This window comes from Podarcis vaucheri (assembly GCF_965113315.1).
Source record: "Podarcis vaucheri genome assembly, chromosome: 6".
Lineage (NCBI taxonomy): Eukaryota > Metazoa > Chordata > Lepidosauria > Squamata > Lacertidae > Podarcis > Podarcis vaucheri.
The window spans coordinates 3,941,314-3,962,147 of NC_138764.1; the positions used below are offsets into that span (position 1 = coordinate 3,941,314).

The following is a 20,834-nucleotide window of genomic DNA, read 5'->3' on the forward strand; positions in this document are numbered from 1 at the left end:
ACGACTCATTCGCGCAAGACAAGATGGCGGAACTGCTCAGAGGCACGGCTACCACGGACGAGTTCCAGGTGCGGGACGGCTTGCTCCTACGCAAAGGGGCTGTCTATGTACCAGGAGACGACCTTCGCGCCAAGGTACTGCAACAGTTGCACGACGCACCCACGGCCGGTCACTTTGGCACAGAGAAAACGATGGAATTAGTCGCGAGAGACTTCTGGTGGCCCAGGCTGAGAGGGGAGGTCGCGGACTACGTCGCGAGGTGCGACACCTGCCAGAGGGCCAAGTCGGTACACAGACCACCGGCGGGACTGTTAGAACCGCTGCAAACGCCGTTTGAACCGTGGGAGAGGGTGGCCCTGGACTTTGTGACGGATTTACCCAGCTCGAGAGGCAAGACAGCTGTGCTAGTGGTGGTGGACTTGTTCACCAAGATGGCACATTTCATTCCGTGTGCGAAGGTGGCCACGGCGGAACAAACCGCCAAACTGTTCATAGATCACGTGTTCAAAGTGCATGGCCTGCCACGGTCTATCCTGTCCGACCGCGGACGCCAGTTCATCTCGTCTTTCTGGCAGAAGCTGATGGGTTTTCTAAATGTCAAGGTCAATCTGGCATCCGCAAGACACCCGCAGACCAACGGGCAAGCAGAGAGGGTCAATGCCATCATGCAGCAGTACCTGAGATGCTATGCCAATCAACAGCCTGCGACGTGGGTGGATTACCTGCCGCTAGCCGAGTTCGCTTACAACAACACGAAGCACGTGTCCACAGGAGTGACGCCGTTCTTTGCCAACAGTGGGAGGCATCCCAGAACCTTCCCGGGACTGGAGAGAGTGGGGGAAGGAGAACCACAGACGGCGGACGCGTTCGCGTCAGAGCTGCAGGCGGTCCACGATCAACTCAGACGGCAGCTGGAGCTAGCTAAGCACGCCTACAAGGTGCAAGCTGACAAGCACAGGCGGGTTGGCGAAGTGATCCAAGTGGGAGACTGGGTCTGGTTGGCAGCCCACGCAGTGCCGACCAGGTCACTTGCCAAGAAGAAGTTGGGGCACAAGCAGATCGGTCCGTACCAAGTCGAAGCGCAGATCAACCCGGTAGCCTTCCGACTGGCGCTGCCGGAGGGTTCCAGAATGCATCCGGTGTTCCACAGGTCGGTGCTCACTCCCTACAAGGCACCTCACAGGTTCCAGGAGCCAGGGACGGCGCCAAGTCCGCTCCGGGAACGGACGGAGACGCGGGGGGTGAAGCACCAGGACCACATCAACGAGGTCACGGAGATTTTGGACTCCAGATGGGGGGAAGAGGGAGTCGAATACCTCTTAGCCAGAGAGGGCACCCGGGCCAGCGCCAATAGCTGGGTACCAGACTACGCTTTGGAGGAACCCCTGCTCAAGGACGAGTTTCATGCCCTCTTCCCGCACAAACCCATGCCAGCGAGCTTCTTCGACGACTGGTTGTTCACACCCACACTTTCTTCCAGCACGTTCCATGGATTCGACTCAGAAGGGGAACCCGCACGGAGCACCCGTTCCCCAGAAGGTTCACCGGCAGGTTCGGCATCAGGCATCTCGTATTGGTGGGACGATCGACCAGAGGAGCAATGGCGCAGGAAGTGGCGGGAGATGCCAGGTCGAGCGACCGACGCAGAGACTGACATGGACGTGTTCGGGGAGGACCTCGGGTTCGAGCACGGCGGTACAGAGATGGAAGAGCAACAAGTCAACGTCGACGGCCGCGAGGGGGAAGACTCGGAGGTCTTCAGTTGGCGGCCACCCACGGGGAGCGACCTGTATCCAGCATTCCCTCCCATGATGAGGGAGCACCCAGCACCCACACCTGACAGCGGGGAGGGGGGAAGGGGGGGCTTCGAGGGGGGGATGGATGTCAGGGGTTCAGAAGCAGAGACGCAGAGAAGGGTGGAAACAGAGAGCGAGGGGGAGGAAACCGAAGGGAGAATGAGTGATGATGACGACCCGAGATCTCCAAGCCTAAGCAGTGAGTCAGAGGACTCCCAAAAGGGAGCCCCAGTGAGCAGAGCAAGGGGGGGATCCGGGGGGACACCCCAGGAGGAAGGGAACAGAGGAGATTCAGAGAGCAGCAGCTGGAAGTCGGGACCTACGCTCAAGACTGAGAGCAGCAGGGAGGAAGGCAGCCAGGCATCGGGTTCCGGAGGCCGTCAGCAGGAGGGAGGGCACGAGTCAGGGGTGGTCACGCCCTCCTCAGAGAGCGAGGCAACGGTCAAGAGGAAAGTAGAGAGTTGGGCGCGCGCGCCAAGTTCAAATGCAGCGGAAGCTGGAGCAGTAAGCAGCCCGGAGAGTGAACCAGGTCCCAAAGCCCGCCGAAAGGAAGCGGAAGGATCAGGGGGGTCAGCGTCAGAGGAGAGTAGAAGGGAGGAGTCCCAGGGGGGCAGAAGGACCCAGAGACGTAGGGAGAGGCGAAGGAGGTGGAGCAAGGCTAGGGTATTAAGCTGGTGTGCAAGAGGCGGGGACTCAGATGGGTCTTCGCCGACCTAGGGCAGAAGGTGTAGAGCTGCACGCTGCAGTTCAGAAATGAAACCTGTAACTCAATAAAGACTCTTTTAAAGTGGACGCTGTGTGGCGTGGTCCTATGTGAGCTGGGACCTGGTAGCAGCTCTGACATTATAAAATAATAAATAATAAAATAAAAACAATAGCCCCACCCCCCACCAGTTTAAAAGGCCAAAGGTTGATTCATCAACCAAAGGTTTCCAGCAACTGGGATTCAGAAGCTGGCGGTCTCCCGCTGAGGAGGCAGAAGAGAGTCACTGTGGCTGCCAGCCATCGACAGCCCTCTCCTGCTCCTCCAAGACGGCGCCCCATCCTCTTTTAAAGCCATCGTGGCTGGGGATCATCACTGCCTCCTGTGGGAACGTGTTCCATCGTTTAACTATGTGCTGCATGGAGTCCTTTCTTTCATCTGTTTCTGCAATAGCAGTGCTTATGCTGGGGTTTCAGCCATGCCTATGTTTGCAAAATAAAAATGCTTTTCATTCAACTGTTGTCTCTAGCTTTAAAAATACAGGCGCCCTCTGACAATGGTTGCTGCTGGCTTGGCTAGGGCCCAGAGCCCCTCAAACCAAGGGAGGGAGGGGGCAGAAGAGGCTACTCTGCACAGCTGCCCCTTGGGATGTGGCTGGACTCCAGCTCCCAGGAGCCTCAAGCAGCACGGCCAGAGGGCAGAGAGGGCGGAAGCTGGGGAGGCATAAGTCGTCCCCCCCCCCGGCCGCAGGCTCCAAAGACACTCCACCAGCAAGTCCTGTGTCTAGGAGTTCAAAAGCAGCAGGACACTGGGTTGTCCATGGATGGTTTCATTGAGAGGATGAAGGCACCAAGAAAGGAGGTGGCGCAAGGATGGCACCCTGAGGTGGCTCTGTTTTCTTTTAACACACACTTGAGGAACAGGGTCCAGTTGAATGCAGATTTCAAAGCAGCGGCCCAGCGGGGGGGGGGGGAGGAGGAGAACAAGGAGCTGCTCTGCTTCAGAGGAGGCCCTGGCAATTCAGGGCAAAGGCCACACAGGAATGCAGGCGAGAGGTCAAGGCAGCAGATAAATTCTGTTGAAACTGCCGAGTAGCATGTGAGTCTGAGGGATCAGAAACGAGAGGAAGTTGCTAAGGATCAGGACGAGGGCTCTCACCCGCTGGCTGCCAATCAGAGCAAGAAGGGTGAGGAAACACTGCAGGGCAGAGGTCAGGTGGCCACACGCCACCCCTGCAGGATGAGTCGGCTGCCTTTCTCAGGGCAGAGTCGCAGGCTGATCTTGCTCAAGAGGGCAGCTGCTTTCAGATCCTTCTGATTTGGCCCTCCTGGCAGGGACTTTAGACTCAGTCCCAGGAGGACTCTACGAGAAGCCTTCCTGGAGCAGATCCAAAGTTAATCTCGCCCGGCATCTCGTCTCCACAGTGGCCCATCCAGACACCCTGCGAAGGCTGGAAACTGGACTTGAGTTCAAGATGGGCTCCCTCTGGTTGCCCAGCAACTAGCTTTCAGAGGCACCCGAGCTCCAATACTGTGGCCATCGTGACTGGTAGCCACCCATTACCTTATGAGTTTGGCTGATGTCCTTCTACACATTGCCAGCTGTCCCATCCCATCCCGTGTGAAGAAGTGCCTCCTTTGGTCTCTCCTGAATCTCCCACCTCTCAGGTTCATTAGATGACACACACTCCCTGCCAAGTATTATGCAAGAGGGAGCAACTCTTCCCTTGACCCACTTTCTCCCTTCCATGAATAATTCTACAAATCTGAATCATGTCTGCCCCAAACTTAAAAGTCCCAAATATTATAAGCTTTCACTTATTTGCATAAATATTTATATGCCTATTTATAAGTATACATTCGTACCCTGGATCCCGAATGCCTTGTGAGTCGAACATTTTGGCTCCCGAACACTGCGAACCTGGAAGTGAGTGTTCCGGTTTGCAAACATTCTTTGGAACCCGAATGTCCAACGCGACTTCTGCAGCTTCTGACTGAGCGCAGGAAGCTCCTGCAGCCAACCAGAAGCCGTGCTTTGGTTTCCGAATGTTTTGGAAGTCGAACGGACTTCCGGAACAGATTCCGTTTGACTTCCAAGGTACCATTGTAGATGCAAATGAATAATAAAATATATCTCACCATAGTGGAGAAAACCATGGCCAGATTCCTACCCCCATCTGGTCGACTTTGCTTTGGCAAGTATAAGAGAAGTGGGAAAGCTTTTCCTATGTTGCCCTGGGCTCCTTTAGTAAGACTATAGGGCCACTGACTTACTGGGGTGTGAAAGTCAGGAGCCACCCACAAGTAATAAGAACTATGGCAGAGAGAGTGTCAGCAGATGAGCTGTTAGCCATAATTATATTTCCATACTAGAAAAGGCTCAGCCTGTTGAATTTCTCCATGCTGCACAGCTGTTCAAAGCTGCAAGAGGCCTGCTCTTCCCCAGCGCAACCTCTAAACCAAGCAAATACCTCATGTTTCATGGGCTAGAGAGGGGGCTGTAACAATATTTAAGATATACAGCTTAAGATGTATATGCTTTGATAAATTCAAGAGTTGCTAAAAAGCAAGCTGTACATTCTAAGAGAATTTGTGGTGGTAATTTATATACAGCTCTTAATAATATGCCAGTCATCTTTTTCTTATTTTAGCAAAAAGGATTTAAGCCTCTGATATTAATATATCCATTTAAGTGTTTGTATCATCAACTCACTCCACCTTGGCCCCTTGGGGAAAGGAAAGCAGTTAACCCCCCTTCCCTTTTGACTGCTGCTGCCACCCATGTAACAGCCCCTCCTCTACAAGGCCATTTCTGGCTAAGAGGGACATGGAGGATTTGCTCCAGGAAGAACCCAAGCTCCCCATAGCTCCCAAAGCAATGTGTGGCTCAGAAAATGGAATGCTCTGGAATGTGCTCTTCTGTCCAACTGATCTAAGGACTGCTCTTCATCTTTTCCTTTGCAGCTTTGAAGCTGCTTAGAAAGGAAAGGGACAGGGTGGGGAGAAGAGCCCTTGGACTACCTTGTAAAATTGTAAGTATTTTTTTTTAAGTTTATTTAGTTTTGCCACAGCCTGATGCTTATCAGCTTTCTGTGATGCAGAGGACAGCTTTTCCCTGCTGGCACCAGGGTTGTGGAATGCCCTCTGGGCTCACCTACAAGATCAGCAGCTCCATTCTGCTGGCTCGTGAAGACAAAACCTGCTGAGGCAAGCATTCCCCTGAGCTTGACCTTCCTGATCTGTTTTGTTTAACTGTTTTAATTGCTCTGCTTTTTAACTGTCTTGTTTCATTGTCTATTTTAATTATGGATGCTTTGCTGGAATTGTTTCATTGTGCATTTTAATTATTTATGGATTTTATCATTTATAACTACTTAGAAGAGATTTTGGCATGCAACAACAATGGCAGCATAGTGGGATTCAGTAAACAGTAAGAGGATTCAGTTGCATACTATAAAAAGTTGGTGTGCTTTTCTTTAATTGCTAAATTCCCCAAAAGGAAAACAAATAAATGAGAGAGAGATGCACCAACAATGTCTTTATGAAGGAAGGACACACGCCTGTAACAGGGAGTTGCAACAGTATATCCTATATCATCAGGTATGACCACATTTGGAATTTGAAAACCAGCCCAACCGTGATGAAACCAACCTTCATCTCATACTTGTTTTCTTGATAGGAGCTATATGTGACGTTTTGGAACATTACAAATCCATCTTGACTAGGTGCATTCACTACATTGCCATAATTTCGCCATAATACTGGAACCACCAATCTTCCAAGCCTTTATGTACTCTTCACGGGACATCCAGCCTTCTGCAGCCTGCTGCCACTTGGCTGCCGAGGGACTCGCTGAACAGAGCCTTCACGGTTGCTGGGATCTAGCAGAGCTTGGTTCCCAGTTGCTGCAGAGCTGGTTCTTGTTCTCCCTACAGGAAAACAAAGGGATGCTAACTGCAGAGCTGTATTGTGACCAACTATCAATTGCTAGCATTGCTCAAATACATAAAATTTGCTCAAAGTTTATCTACAGCACGATATACTCTTAAGTTTGCTCCTTTTTGCTTTTATTATTTAAATTTAAATAGCAAGTCAAACATTAAAAAGCAAGTTAACACATGTAAATAAACACAAGCTGTCAGATCAGTAGTTAACATAGCAGTCCATAGATATCACTCTTACTATTTAACATAATATGAGTAATTGTCTCTTGACTTTCACTCTGTCTTACTGAGGATCATGAACAAAACTATACTTCACCTAGTAAAGTTTGTGGGTAATATTCAATATCAGTCATAGAGTAGACCCAATGAAATCAATGGACTATTCTGAGTATTACCAATGTCGGATATCATCCTACAGGATTATGGCATCAAGAACTTTGTTGTTTGAATAAGAAATTTTAAAAGCCAATTTCTTTGTGGACTTGTGATGTCAGCCTTCTCTGACCCATATACAGTGGTGCCTCGCAAGACGAAATTAATCCGTTCCGCAAGTCTCTTCGTCTTGGGGTTTTTTCGTCTTGCGAAGCACGGCTATTAGCGGCTTTAAGAAAACAAAGAAACAAACTCGCAAGAACTCGCAAGACGTTTCGTCTTGCGAAGCAAGCCCATAGGGAAATTTGTCTTGCGGAACGACTCAAAAAACGGAAAACTCTTTCGTCTAGTGAGTTTTTTGTCTTGCGAGGCATTCGTCTTGCGAGGTACCACTGTATTTATTAATTTGGTCCTATATGCCAGATAACATGTTCTTAGTACCTAAGAAGGTGGATCAGTTTCCCCACCCAATTATGGGCAAGTGGTCATACAAACTGTGGTCATTATGAAATTCTCACTGGGTGCTGCTCATTTAAGGTAACCAAATATTATTACTAAAGGATCTTTTGGTAAATCATGACCAACAATACTGCCAATAGTATTATTTAAGGTAACCAAATATTATTACTAAAGGATCTTTTGGTAAATCATGACCAACAATACTGTCAATAGTATTATTTCTGCCATTAGAGTTCCAGTATTTGTGGAAAGGTTGCAGAATGTGAAATATGTTTACTCTAGAGGCTTGAAAATGCTAGCACTGATCTCTCACACTTTGTCTTACTAGTGTTAAATACCATCTGAATAGTAGTTGTGAGCTACAGTCTGACCAAATATTTAAGGAAAGCAGCACACTAAGCCAGACTGAAAGAGGAGCTCAGCTCAACATCAGCAAAGGCTTGCTTCACCCATCAACACTTATTCAGAATTCTTATCCTAAACCTTACTTTTACAAACAGTAACTATCCAGGTAGCATAACCAAGTCCACCACCCATTGCCTCTGACCGTCAATACTCCCTGCAACTGGCAAGGGACCTAAAGCCAGCAGAGCTTCTCTCTGTGTATTCCTCCCTCTTTCCTCACCATACAAAAAAAAATATTCTCCCTGCTGACATCATCTTCGATTCTTGGCATAAGAGAGAACTGCTCTGCATTTAGGAATCCTGGGCCTCCTCCAAAATAGCAGGACTATTGAAAGCAACAACTGCACAACACACATTGAATTTCCGTTAAAAGCAGAAAAGCTTGCACTTCCTCAAACAATTCAGCAACTCGCATCCCTCCCAACTGACTGGTGGGGCTGAGATTCAAGGACACCTTTTGTCTAGATGTCCCAGCTTCTCCTCACTGGGTCCAGTTTTATGACAAGGTCATTTCCCCCCATACCATTTGCATCAAAGTGAGCAACTATGTGGCATTTCAGGGTGAAAACATAGTTCTTCTAGTACATAATAATTTATCACAATGCTTCAGAAGGGTATATTTCAGATTCCCAAATTAAGATCTAGCAACTATTAAAATATGGTATTCTATGCACTTGGCACTATAATACTGATCTAAAAAAGTAATACTGTAAGCCTGCAACTTACGCGGGGGTAAGTTGCAGGGGATAATGCCAAAATCACATATAGCCAAAGCAGACTGGATGCAATGGCAGGTGGGAGTGCCAAAGACTTTTCTCCCCATATGCCAGCCCCCCTTCTGCCCCCATTTTTTAATTTTATTTTTATTTTTTGCCAAGCACAAGTTAAATCATGCATGTAAGTTGCTGGCTTGCTGTATTTCCAAACAGCATCCACAGAAGTTACTGCTACGCTAATATAATATAATGTAACAGTAATATAACAATGCATATAATAGCACATTGTGTCACCATCACCACAAAGTGGAGAGAACAAGGTAAAAGCAAATCCCGAGCCTTAGGATTCCCTGGGACTCTGGTTTCCAGGGCTGGAGGAAAAGGGTGGGGGTGGAAGTTGATCATCTCTGGCGCCATCTCCCAAGGAAAGCTATACATTTCTTTGTCACTTCACAGAACTGTGGAGCTGAATGTGACCACGAGGGTCATCTAGTCTAACCCCCTGCAATACAAGAATTTTTTTGCCCAGTAAGGTGGTACCTCGGGTTACAAACACTTCGGGTTACAGACTCCACCAACCCGGAAGTAGTACCTCAGGTTAGGGTTTACCTCAGGATGAGAACAGAAATCACCCGGAAGTAGTACCTCAGGTTAAGAACTTTACCTCAGGATGAGAACAGAAATCACGCGGTGGTGGAGTGGTGGCAGCGGGAGGCCCCATTAGCTAAAGTGGTACCTCAGGTTAAGAACGGACCTCCAGAACAAATTAAGCTCGTAACCAGAGGTACCACTGTATTTTCCCCTTTCATAAGAGTCCATCATTATGTAGACTTGGAATTTTTATTCTGAATGTATCTATCCAAACCCTTGTGCTATTTGAGAAATTTGTTAAAGTCCATCCTTTATGTTATATACCAAGAACTCCAATCAAAATCTTAAAGCAGGAATCAATCCTCCTCCGATGTTACTGTCTATATGGAAATCTGTTTCTATTCCTCTCCAAGCTTTCCTCCTCCTCCAGAATCATAGAATCATAGAATCATAGAATCATAGAGTTGGAAGAGACCACAAGGGCCATCGAGTCCAACCCCCTGCCAAGCAGGAAACACCATCAGAGCACTCCTGACATATGGTTGTCAAGCCTCTGCTTAAAGACCTCCAAAGTAGGAGACTCCACCACACTCCTTGGCAGCAAATTCCACCGTCGAACAGCTCTTACTGTCAGGAAGTTCTTCCTAATGTTTAGGTGGAATCTTCTTTCTTGTAGTTTGGCTCCATTGCTCCGTGTCCGCTTCTCTGGAGCAGCAGAAAACAACCTTTCTCCCTCCTCTATGTGACATCCTTTTATATATTTGAACATGGCTATCATATCACCCCTTAACCTCCTCTTCTCCAGGCTAAACATGCCCAGCTCCCTTAGCCGTTCCTCATAAGGCATCGTTTCCAGGCCTTTGACCATTTTGGTTGCCCTCCTCTGGACACGTTCCAGTTTGTCAGTGTCCTTCTTGAATTGTGGTGCCCAGAACTGGACACAGTACTCCAGGTGTGGTCTGACCAGAGCAGAATACAGTGGCACTATTACTTCCCTTGATCTAGATGCTATACTCCTATTGATGCAGCCCAGAATTGCATTGGCTTTTTTAGCTGCCGCGTCACACTGTTGGCTCATGTCAAGTTTGTGGTCAACCAAGACTCCTAGATCCTTTTCACATGTACTGCTCTCAAGCCAGGTGTCACCCATCTTGTAGTCTCTCTACATGACCCTCAACCATAGGAACCAGTCAGCCATTCAGGGAATCCAGTTTCTCACTAGGCTCTCCTGCACACACATAGAATTGCCAGATACTTTTCCCCAGAGGGTGAAGTGGAAGCTGTAGGAGGCTTTTCATTTGTACAGAGAGGTAAACCCTTTCTACCTCAAACATGCTTAATCCTGATGGGGCAGGTGGCTTACCAATGGCCTTTACCAATTCAGATGCAGGGTGGATCCCTCGACTTCCCCAGAGGGCATTACTGCTCCTAAGTGTCTGCAGCTTCCTTCTGCAATTCCAGCCTGAGACCTCATGCTTCCTGGTGCACACAGAGCACTGAAGGGCAAAGAGGAGCCAGTGCCAGCTGCAGATAAAACTGCTGGGGAGCAAGGAAGGGACAAAGAGGGAGGGACAGGGCAGAGGAAGGAGTCTCTCTCCAGTGTATATGCAATGGCACACACACAACACTCAACTTTATATTGCCACACGCATACAAAACTGCTCTTGAAGGATTTGCCCAACGTTTTCAAGAACACTGAATTCAGGTATCAAAAAGAATGGACAGAACATTTCAGCCCAGAAGTCTGAATTCCGAAAGCTGAAGAGTCCAACGCTGTATCTTAGGATGAACAGAAAAGGAAACTGTACAAGCGCTCCAAGCTCAGCCAGAGCATATCAGAAAAGTAACTCAGCCAGAGCTTTCCAGAGCACATGGCAGCACATGACAGGCTAATGCATTTGACAAAGGGGCCTCTGCACGCATTGCAATGTTCAGGTGTGTCTGGACCAGGCTATCGTGATCCCAAGTAGCAAAAGGCACATGGGTGGCACAATCCGAAATAGCTAAATCTCGGCATGTCACGGGAAGGCCTTCCTCTGTGGACGCAACCCACTCTGCCCTTTTGGTCTTGACATGCAGCCCCCTCAGAAATCACCAGAAATGTGAGTCCCCTCTCCTGCCAAGAAGGTGCATTTAGGATACGCCCAAAAGAAAATATACCATCTTCCACATTCTCTTAATAAAGTGGTAGTAGTATTAAAAGCTTCCTATGTTTCCTCCCCCCAAATGCCATCTCGTTAAAACTGCAATGAACACTACACAGTGTTAATTTTGTATAAGTTAAAGTACTAACCACATTTACTTGGAAACAGGTTCTGCTGAAATCAATAGTACTTACTCTCAAGTAAATGTGTTTAGGATCTGGAAACAAGAGAATAACTTTTGGAAGGGGATTCTCTTTTGGTCACAGAAGGCTGAATTAAAACCCAGTAGGTAACGAACACACACAACCTGCAAAAGGAGAGAACAGGCAGCAAGAAAACTGGAAAGAGCCAGGGGGACCTTGAGAGAGAGGCGAGCAAGATGCAGCAGGACTGTAGACCACAGCCTTAGAAACTCTTATTCTCGGAGGTCGAAGGGCAGAGGAAAGTGAAAGTGGTGCAGGGATTTTACTGGTCTTGGCAGAGACAAATGGGGGCTCTAATTCAAAGAGAGACACAGAAACAAATTAGAAACACCACATGGCGATAGACACAGAAACAAACTTGTAAATGCTCAAATATCCCAACAAATGTTCAAAGATGTATGACTTGAATGCTTTGTTACACAGGGTTATGTAATCACGGCTATTTTTACTCCCCCTATACAATTCACAATTAGTGGAATAATTCTGCATAGATACTTGTATTATGTATTATCTTTTAGCCAGGTTGAAGGATTTAGGAGGAAACAGGGGCTATATCACCTCTATTTCAATCTCTTCAGTTGTCTTCTTGCAATTCTAAGCCATTATGTGATGCACCAAAGGATCTTGATTTTGTAAATATGCATATGGATTTCTGTGAAATGTTCCTGATAAGATACTAAATGACAGAAGCATAAGCAATGCTTTGGATCAATTTTGCTCCATTCTACTTACAAAGAGGCACATGCATGGAGAGAAGAGGAAACAAGGCTCACAGGGCAAGGTAAGAAGGAACCTGGTTCTGTTGTAGCAACCTTCATTGTGGCCGTGACCCCACTGACCCACAATGCAGAATGAGGGGCCGGCACAGCTTGGGGGGATTCCTTTGAGCAACAGGGTGAGAAGAGATTCCACACAAGAGGCATTCGTGTTTCTCCCAGACTTTCCTCAGTCTCAAAATCATTTCCTTCTCTCAACAGTCCTAAATCACCTAAATATGTTCATCCCAACCACTGCACAAGATAACTCACTTACATGTGGTTAGGATTTTGTGTTTCTGGAGAATGAACTTACACTGCCTTTGTTCTAACTCAATGTAGTGTGGTAAAACTGACACATAAGATCTCTTTAAAGAATTATAATATAATAATCATGATGTCATTATTATTCAACGACTTGCTTCAACTTGTTTTATGCTGCTCGCAAGGAAGCCAGTGTGAAACACTCCAGTTGTTCTGGAGTCGCTCCCATCACCCCTGATCATGCTGGCTGGGGCTGATGGGAGTTGTAGTCCACATCATCTGGAAGGTGCCCAATTGGCTGTCCTTCCCCTGAGCAAGAGTGGCTGACAGATGTTAACGCCTGATGCTTCACACCAGTTCTACCTCTGTGTAAAACCATTCACCGCCTGAATGGCTCCCTGAATTCCCCGCCTTTGGTATCTTTCAGGGCTGTTCAGGAACCTTTTAATATTGCTCAGGCTGTATACCTCCGCTAAGCCAAGGCTAACGATTCATCAACATGTATTGTCACAACGTTACCAGAAAAAAATACTGAAGGTCTTTTATGATCACATAAAATAGCAGGTCATATATTCCTATCCAACATTGCTGAAAAAGTGTGGAACAACATGGGACCAGATACCATAAACATAGGAACTAAAATCTGAAACTAGTGATTTCATGTCAAAAATACCCAATGTGAAAAAGAGGCCTTGCTCCCAAAGGATTGGGAAGTGAGCAATAAAACATCTGGGAGTTGGAGGCAGCAAATTATGAGCTATTTCATCTAATGCTTGATCCACCTATATTTGTGGAGACATTACTAAAGAAAGAGGCACAAGCTTTGTTCAAGAAGTGTTAGCATGACTTTTGCAAAGGCAAGTACTGCATCAGCAATCCTCTGAGTGTTAACAAGCATGTAAATAGAGGAAGATATTATATACCGTATTTTTCGCCCTATAGGACACACTGTCCCATAAGGCGCACCTAGTTTTTTTTGGGGGGGGGAATAAAGGGGGGGATTTTTTCTCCCAGGCGTGGGGCTGGAGCGGGGGAAGCCCGAGCTTCCCCCGACCCCAGCCCCCAGAGCAGGCAACTCTCCGCAAGCCGTGGGAGCCCAGTGCCAGGCTCCCGTGCCTTGCGGAGAGCTGTGCTAAGCCTGGGTGCGCTGAGCTCAGCACGCGCAGGCTTCAGCATGCAGGCAACTCTCCGCAAGCCGTGGGAGCCCAGCGCCGGGCTCCCGCGCCTTGCGGAGAGCTGCGCAAAGCCTGGAAAGCGAGAGGGGTCGGTGCGCACAGACCCCTCTCGCTCTCCAGGCTTCAGCGAAAGCCTGCATTCGCCCCATAGGACGCACACACATTTCCCTTCATTTTTGGAGGGGAAAAAGTGCGTCTTATGGGGCGAAAAATACGGTACTTTGAACTCACAAATATCCCCCCACCATAGTGGCAAAAGTTCTCCTCATATGTATCAGTAACTGGTCAAAGAACAGGAAAGAGGATAGATGCAGGATATAAGCTGCAGAGTCCGCAAGGATCTGGAGTGACTGGTAGCATATAATACAGTCATAATATAATCATATAGATAATTTATGATAGTATTTAATGATGCCAAGCAAATAACCCAATGAAGCAGAAAGCTAATCTGTGAGCAAGCAGGTAAGGGGAGGTAATAATGAAAAGGCTCCTTAGAAAGAAATTTCCTCCAGACCAGGGGATGGTAAGAAGATAAAATAAACAGTTCAAACAATTAAAACAGGGTCCCGAAACCCAGAAAGGCATCCAAATTGCAAGTTGAGAAGCTTAAAAAGTTAGAGTGTTTTTAAAAAACATTTAAAAATAGCAGATAAAACCTTTTTGCAGGAGCAAAGCCGAGCCTCTTTATATAGATCCCCGCTGTGCCACCATCTTCCCAGCTAATCTGTATTCGATTTATTGTAAATTATTGCTTATTTCTGGAGCTTTTTAATAGGTTTTATTGGATTTGCTGGTTTTGTAACTGGATTTGTAATGGCTTTTAGCCAAATACAGTAAATGATTGATTGAAAGTATTTTTCTTTCTTTCTTATTTTTTTTCACTTTTAAAAAACCTTTATTATATTCCGACAGTTAAAAAACATATATACATCATCCATAAAAACAAAGACAAAAATATAAGGGAAAAAAAAATATACAAAACCAAAATTAAGTTCCTTACTGCTTAGACACTCAAACATTATACAGATCCATTACATTATTTGACTTCCCACCACCACGTCGTGAGCCATAACTTAATAATATATTCAGCAGTGTCTTCATCTAATCGTTGTTCCTACCTCGCGGTTTTTATATTATACCAACTGTGATTTTGACATTTCCTAAAATCGACTCCATGTATGAGAGAAATTTATTCCAATCATTAATAAATTTATTATTTCTCTGTTGCCTGATCTTCTGAGTCATCATTGCTATATCCATGTATTCAATTAATTTGTTCTGCCAATCGCTGATCGTTGGGATATTAGATGTTCTCCAACTCTGTGCTAACAGTATCCTTGCGGATACTGTTGCGTACTGAAAAAAGGTTTGGTCGTCTTTTTTAATTTCTTCTCCCACCATTCCTAAAAGGAATGCTTCGGGCTTTTTGGGGAATGTATACTTTAGGACCTTTTTTAGCTCATCATAAACCAACCCCCAGAACCTTTTTACTTCTTCGCAGGACCACCACATATGGAAGAAGTCTCCCTCTTTCTTCTTACACTTCCAACACGTCTTTTCCCCGGTTTTATACATTTTGGCTAATTTTGTTGGGGTGATGTACCACCTGTACATCATCTTTTCCATGTTTTCTCGAAGTCTGACGCAGGCTGAAAATTTCATGTCCTTAATCCATAGTTTTGTCCATCTTTCATATTCTAGGGGGTGTCCTAGATCTATGGCCCACTTAATCATAACTTCTTTGATTTCCTCATCCATTGTATCCCAATCTAATAGTTGGTTGTACATTTTAGTTAAGAGTTTAGACTTTCCTTCTATTATTTCTAGTTGGAATTTGGCTTATTCTTGCTCATTCCGGCCTTTTTATGTTCCCTCCAGACAGCATTAATTTGGTGGTATTGTATCCACCCCGTTAATTTATCTTTTAATTCTTCGTAGGGTCTAATTTCCCATCCTTTGTCTGATCTTCTCAGGAGGTCAGCATATGTCCACCTTTTACCTTCCATGTTTAGTTTCTTAATTACTAGGATGTCAACGGGTGACAGCCACCAAGGGGTATCTTTTTCTACTAATCTTTTGCATCTATTCCACACCTCCAGCAGCGCTCCTCTTATAATGTGGTTGGAAAATCCTTTGTGTACTCTCCCCTTATCCTGCCACAGGTACGCATGCCACCCAAATCTAGCATCAAAACCCTCCAAATCCAGTAGGTCAGTATTGTCCAAAACTATCCATTCCTTGGTCCAACAGAGGCGCGAGGCCTCGTAGTATAGTTGCAGGTTTGGAACTGCAAACCCTCCTCTATCTCTTCTGTCAGTGAGCAACTTATACTTAATTCTGGCCCTTTTACCCTGCCAGATAAATCTGGATAGGGTCCTCTGCCAGTCTTTAAACATTGTTGTGCCCCTGACTACTGGGATATTTTGGAATAGGAATATCATTTTTGGAAGGATACTCATTTTGATGGCAGCCATTCTCCCCTCCCAAGAGAGTTGTAATCTACTCCAGCTGTCCAGGTCTCTTTTACACTCTCTCCAAGTTCTATTATAATTGTCTTCCACCAGGTTTATATTTTTTGGGGTGATCCAAATACCCAGGTATTTAACCTTTTTCGATACCATTATCCCGGATTCCAACTCGATTCTATTTTTTAATTGTTCGTCTACATTTTTTATCAGCATCTTCGTTTTAGTTTTGTTCAATTTAAAACCGGATAGTCTACCAAACGCTTCCATTAACTCAATCACTGTGTTTATCCCTTTTGCGGGGTCTTCTATTGAGACTACTAGGTCGTCGGCGTAAGCCTTAACTTTATACTCTTTTGTGCCTATTCTGATCCCTCTTATTACCGATGTTTCTCTTATCTTGTTTAGTATAACTTCCAAAACCAAGATGAATAACAGGGGTGATAAAGGGCACCCCTGTCTTGTACCTTTGGTAATCCTAAATGAGTTTGTCAGGTTACTATTAATAATTAATTTCGCTCTTTGATCTGAGTAAATCGACCTTATACCTTCTAGAAATGGCCCTCTTATTCCTACCTTCTCCATGCACTTTATGAGGAAGTGCCAAGATACATTATCGAAAGCCTTCTCGGTGTCTATAAAGATTAAGGCAGCGGGGATATCGATTCTGAGATCCAGGTATTCAATTATATTAATTATATGTCTTACGTTATCTTTTATCTGCCTGCCGGGCAGGAATCCGGCTTGGTCTTTATGGATCGCTCTATTCAGGTATTTCTTTAATCTGCTCGCCATTATTCCTGCAAAGATCTTATAGTCATTATTGAGTAGTGATATTGGTCTATAGTTTTTTATATCGAGCGCATCTGAGTCTGCTTTCGGTATTACCGTGATATATGCCTCTCTCCATGAATCAGGTATTCTCCCCCCTTGTAGAATGTTATTAATTACGTTGCACAAAACCGGGGCCAGGTGTTCCTCTAGAGTTTTGTAGTATTTTTGAGACAGGCCATCCGGGCCTGGAGCCTTCCCCGGTTTCATTTTCTTAATTGTATCCCTGACCTCTTCCACCGTTATTGGTTCGTTTAAGAGTGCCTTTTCTTCTTCTGATAGTTGTTCCCCTCCACTCCTTTCCAAATACCTTCCTATCTCATTTATATCCTCATCTTCCTTCTTTTTATACAGGGTTTCATAATACTGGAGGAACTTTTCCTTTATCTCATTAGGGTCTTCTATTGTTTGATCTTCCAATTTAATTTTATTGATCACTCTTTGTTTTTTCCTTTTCCTCAGTTGCCACGCTAGTAGCTTACCTGTTTTATTTGCCGACTCGAAATATTTCTGTTTCATCGTTTTTATTCCCCATTCTATTTCTTGATTTAACAATGTTGAGTATTGAGTTTGTAATAATTTACCGAGTTGTTTGGTCTTCTCGTCTCCAGGATTTCTTATTAGTTTTCTCTCTATTTCTTTTAGTTGTTTAACTATTTCATCCTTCTTTGCCTCTCTCAAGTTCTTTCTATATTTATTCTGTTGGATCAGGAAGCCTCTGAGTACTGCTTTACTTGCATCCCAGACCACATCAATTTTTGTTCCTTTATTCAGGTTTTGGTCAAAATATTCTTTCAAGGTGTTCTTTGCCTTACCGATAGTCTCATCCTGTTCCAGTAAGTAATCGTTCATTCTCCATCTATAAGGTCCTGATAACTTACACTTTATTTCCAGAAATATAGGATTGTGGTCCGAGAGTGTTCTGGGGTCTATTTCACATTTCACCGATCTTGTTGAGAGCTCTCTGGAGACCCAAATCTGGTCTATTCTACCCCAGCTTTGATGAACTCCTGAAAAATGTGTAAACTGCTTTTCTGTAGGATTTTTGAACCTCCAGATGTCAATTAAATCTAGATTTTCTTGGAGGTCATCAAAGGTTTTGGGGAGTCTCCCCTGGTTCCCTTTCCTTTTTTTTCACTTCTGTCTATCTCAGGTTCCGGGACTCCATTCAGATCACCTAGTACAATTAATTTATGATTTTCCAATTCTAATAGTACTTGTTCCAATTTTCTAAAGAATTCAGTTTGGTTTGTGTTAGGAGCATAAACTGATACTACGTTGATTCTTTCCCCTTGGTAAGTAATTTGGACTCCCAGGATCCTCCCTTCTTCATCTTTGCAGATTAATTTGGGTTCCAATTTCTCTTTCACGTAGATTACCAAACCTCTCTTTTTATTCACCTCTGAGTTTATAAATTCCAATCCTAATTTTTTGTTGACCAATATATGTTTGTGTTTTTTAGCTACATGGGTCTCCTGGCAGCAAACCACGTCACATTTTTTATTTCTCAAAACTTTCTCTATTTTATTCCTTTTTGATTTTTCGTTTAAACCGTTAACATTCCATGTTAGAAAAGTTAAAGACATTGCTAAAGTTAAATATCGAGTTTATTCCTGACTTTCAATTCCTTGCTTCTTCCTCTTCTTCCGTATTCTCCTCTTCCACCTCACCTTCCTCTTCTTCCCCCCCGTCTCCCTCCCCCCTTCGCGGCCGATTGATTGATTGAAAGTATTTAAGTAATTTGAGTAAGGCGTACAGCAGTTCAATAGAAGTGGGAGAAAATAATTTCAACTTCTGTACACTGATGAGGCCTGAACTGGTAGTGATTAACCAGGAAAGAAATTGGGAGGCCGTGCTGCACCTCTCAAAGAAGATGTTGATGCAACTGCTGTGAAAAAGACAAATTCCAGGCTTGGGGTTATTTATTTATTTATTTAATGTGTCCACCGCCCTTCCTTGAAAGCAGCCCAAAATGCTTGTCTGGTGACCGTAACGTATATGGTGAAAACATGGGTGCCAATTTGGGCCTCTGCCTTCCTACCCTATACATGTAATATGAAGCCTTCAGCTTGCTAGACTGTTTCATATGGGTACCAGTTTGAGCCTGTAATGCATAATCAATTGTGTGGTCGTAACTGAGAATACATTCCTGGTTGACCCATCTCAAAAGGATACCGTGAAGCTGGGAAAGATGCAGAAGAGGACCACCACCATGGCCAAGGGAGTCGGAACATGCTTCCCACAGGGAAAACTAATGTACTTGGAACTTTTTGGTTTAGAAAAGAAAGGAAATTATTGGGGTGGGAAAGCATGATAAAAGTTTATAAAAATTATGCATGTTGTGGAGAAAATGGATAGAAATGAAACTGTGTGGAAGTTAATTAAAAATGAAACGTAGGAGCGGTTCCTAAAAAGCGTTCTTCAAGTAGTCGTTAGCTGGAAGCACAAAGCCAAATGATCATCTGAAGCCAAATGGATGAGACCTGTTCTCTGGATATTATCCAGGTTTTGCAGCAAGCTTCATCAGCCCATAATGCTAAATAATATAGAATACAGAATGGCATTCCAGTTACAATAAACGAATGCCCACAAAATACATGCAATACAGTGGTACCCTGGGTTACGCATGCTTCAGGTTACATACACTTCAGGTTACAGACTCCGCTAACCCAGAAATATTATCTCGGGTTCAGGTTGCTTCAGGTTGAGAACAGAAATTGTGCTCCGATGGTGCGGCAGCAGCGGGAGGCCCCATTAGGTAAAGTGGTGCTTCATGTTAAGAACAGTTTCAGGTTAAGAATGGACCTCCAGAACAAATTAAGTACGTAACCCGAGGTACCACTGTACCCATCTCATGTTGTATTTTAATCACTCAACACGGTTCATTCAAGACAAAAGGTACTCACAGGCACAGCAAATGTAGAAACTATAGAATGTAGAAACTGGTGATACCAAACATTTAAATACATTACAGGAGCTTGGAATCCTGTTAAAATACAGAGTTTGGGATATACTCGCCGTATAAGACTACCCCCGCCTGCAGCAAACTAGAGGCAGCCCCCCCAAACCTAAAGCCCGCCAAGCGCCGCCGGGGCAGAGCGTGCACCCCTCCGCTGCCTCTGCCGTCGCAGCAGCCCGAGGTGAAGCGAGTGAGCCCCGATCGGCCGTCCAGCAAAGCGACGGGCTGCGCTCACCGGCTGGTAGTTCTGGCAGTTGTGGGGATGCTCAGCTCCTTAGAGCCCTGGCTGAAGCCGCGCACCACCTTGTTGTGGGAAGGGGAGGCTGCTGCGGTTGCTGCTGCTTCGGGAGGCGGCCAGGGATGGAGGTGGGGGGCGGCTCTTACCATCCTTCTGCCCGTCGCCGTTCCAAGCTAGCTGCCACTGCCACCACCTGCCACCACCATATCCGGCGTATAAGACGACCCCTGGCTTTGGAAAAGATTTTCCGGGGTTCAAAAGTTGTCTTATACACCAGAACATACGGTACTCACAGGCACAGCAAATGTAGAAACTGGTGATACCAAACATTTAAATACATTACAGGTGCTTGGAACAATGTACACATGATAGAGATTGTTGATAAGGAAATTTGTATGGTATTAGCAAATTTAAAAACTCAATTAAAATCACAGAAAATGGACAAGTTGGTGCAGATCACAAAGGAGGAGTTAAACACTTACACTGAGGAGATTAAGAAATTGAAAATGCTGAAATTTAATAGGGATAAAAATGATTATGCCCATAACAACATATACTGGTGGATTAAGACGATAAAAAGGGTAAAATCCAACCCAGAAGACATGACAGCACTAGACCACATGATTTCCCTAGTGATTATGATTCTATCAGTGCTTCCAGCCACAGTGACAGCAAGACGGAGAGAGACAGGGAATTGCCCCTGGAAGAATGGCAGATGAAGGTGATTGACTACATGGAATTGGCAGAAATGACTGGCAGAATCCGAGACCAGGGAGAAGAGTCGGTGAAAGAAGACTGGAAGAAATTCAAAGATT

The 20,834-nt window shown here is 45.3% G+C and overlaps 2 protein-coding genes across 2 annotated transcripts in view; one reads left to right on the forward strand and one right to left on the reverse strand.

Moving 5' to 3' along the window:
* The first annotated feature begins 3,067 nt into the window (after nucleotides 1-3,067).
* The window catches only part of TNFSF4 (TNF superfamily member 4), a 62,724-nt gene continuing 44,957 nt past the window's right edge, over nucleotides 3,068-20,834 (forward strand). The window contains exon 1 of the mRNA XM_082226701.1: nucleotides 3,068-5,530. The gene's annotated coding sequence lies outside the window, so the exon portion shown is untranslated. The remainder of the gene's footprint in view (nucleotides 5,531-20,834) is intronic.
* Nucleotides 6,022-20,834, reverse strand: part of LOC309534494 (mitotic-spindle organizing protein 2A-like) — a 28,322-nt gene continuing 13,509 nt past the window's right edge. The window contains exons 3-4 of the mRNA XM_082226703.1: nucleotides 11,488-11,625; nucleotides 6,022-6,427 (exon numbers count right to left, since the gene is read on the reverse strand). Of these exons, the coding sequence (XP_082082829.1) occupies nucleotides 6,285-6,427; nucleotides 11,488-11,625 (281 nt within the window). The 3' untranslated portion in view covers nucleotides 6,022-6,284. The remainder of the gene's footprint in view (nucleotides 6,428-11,487; nucleotides 11,626-20,834) is intronic.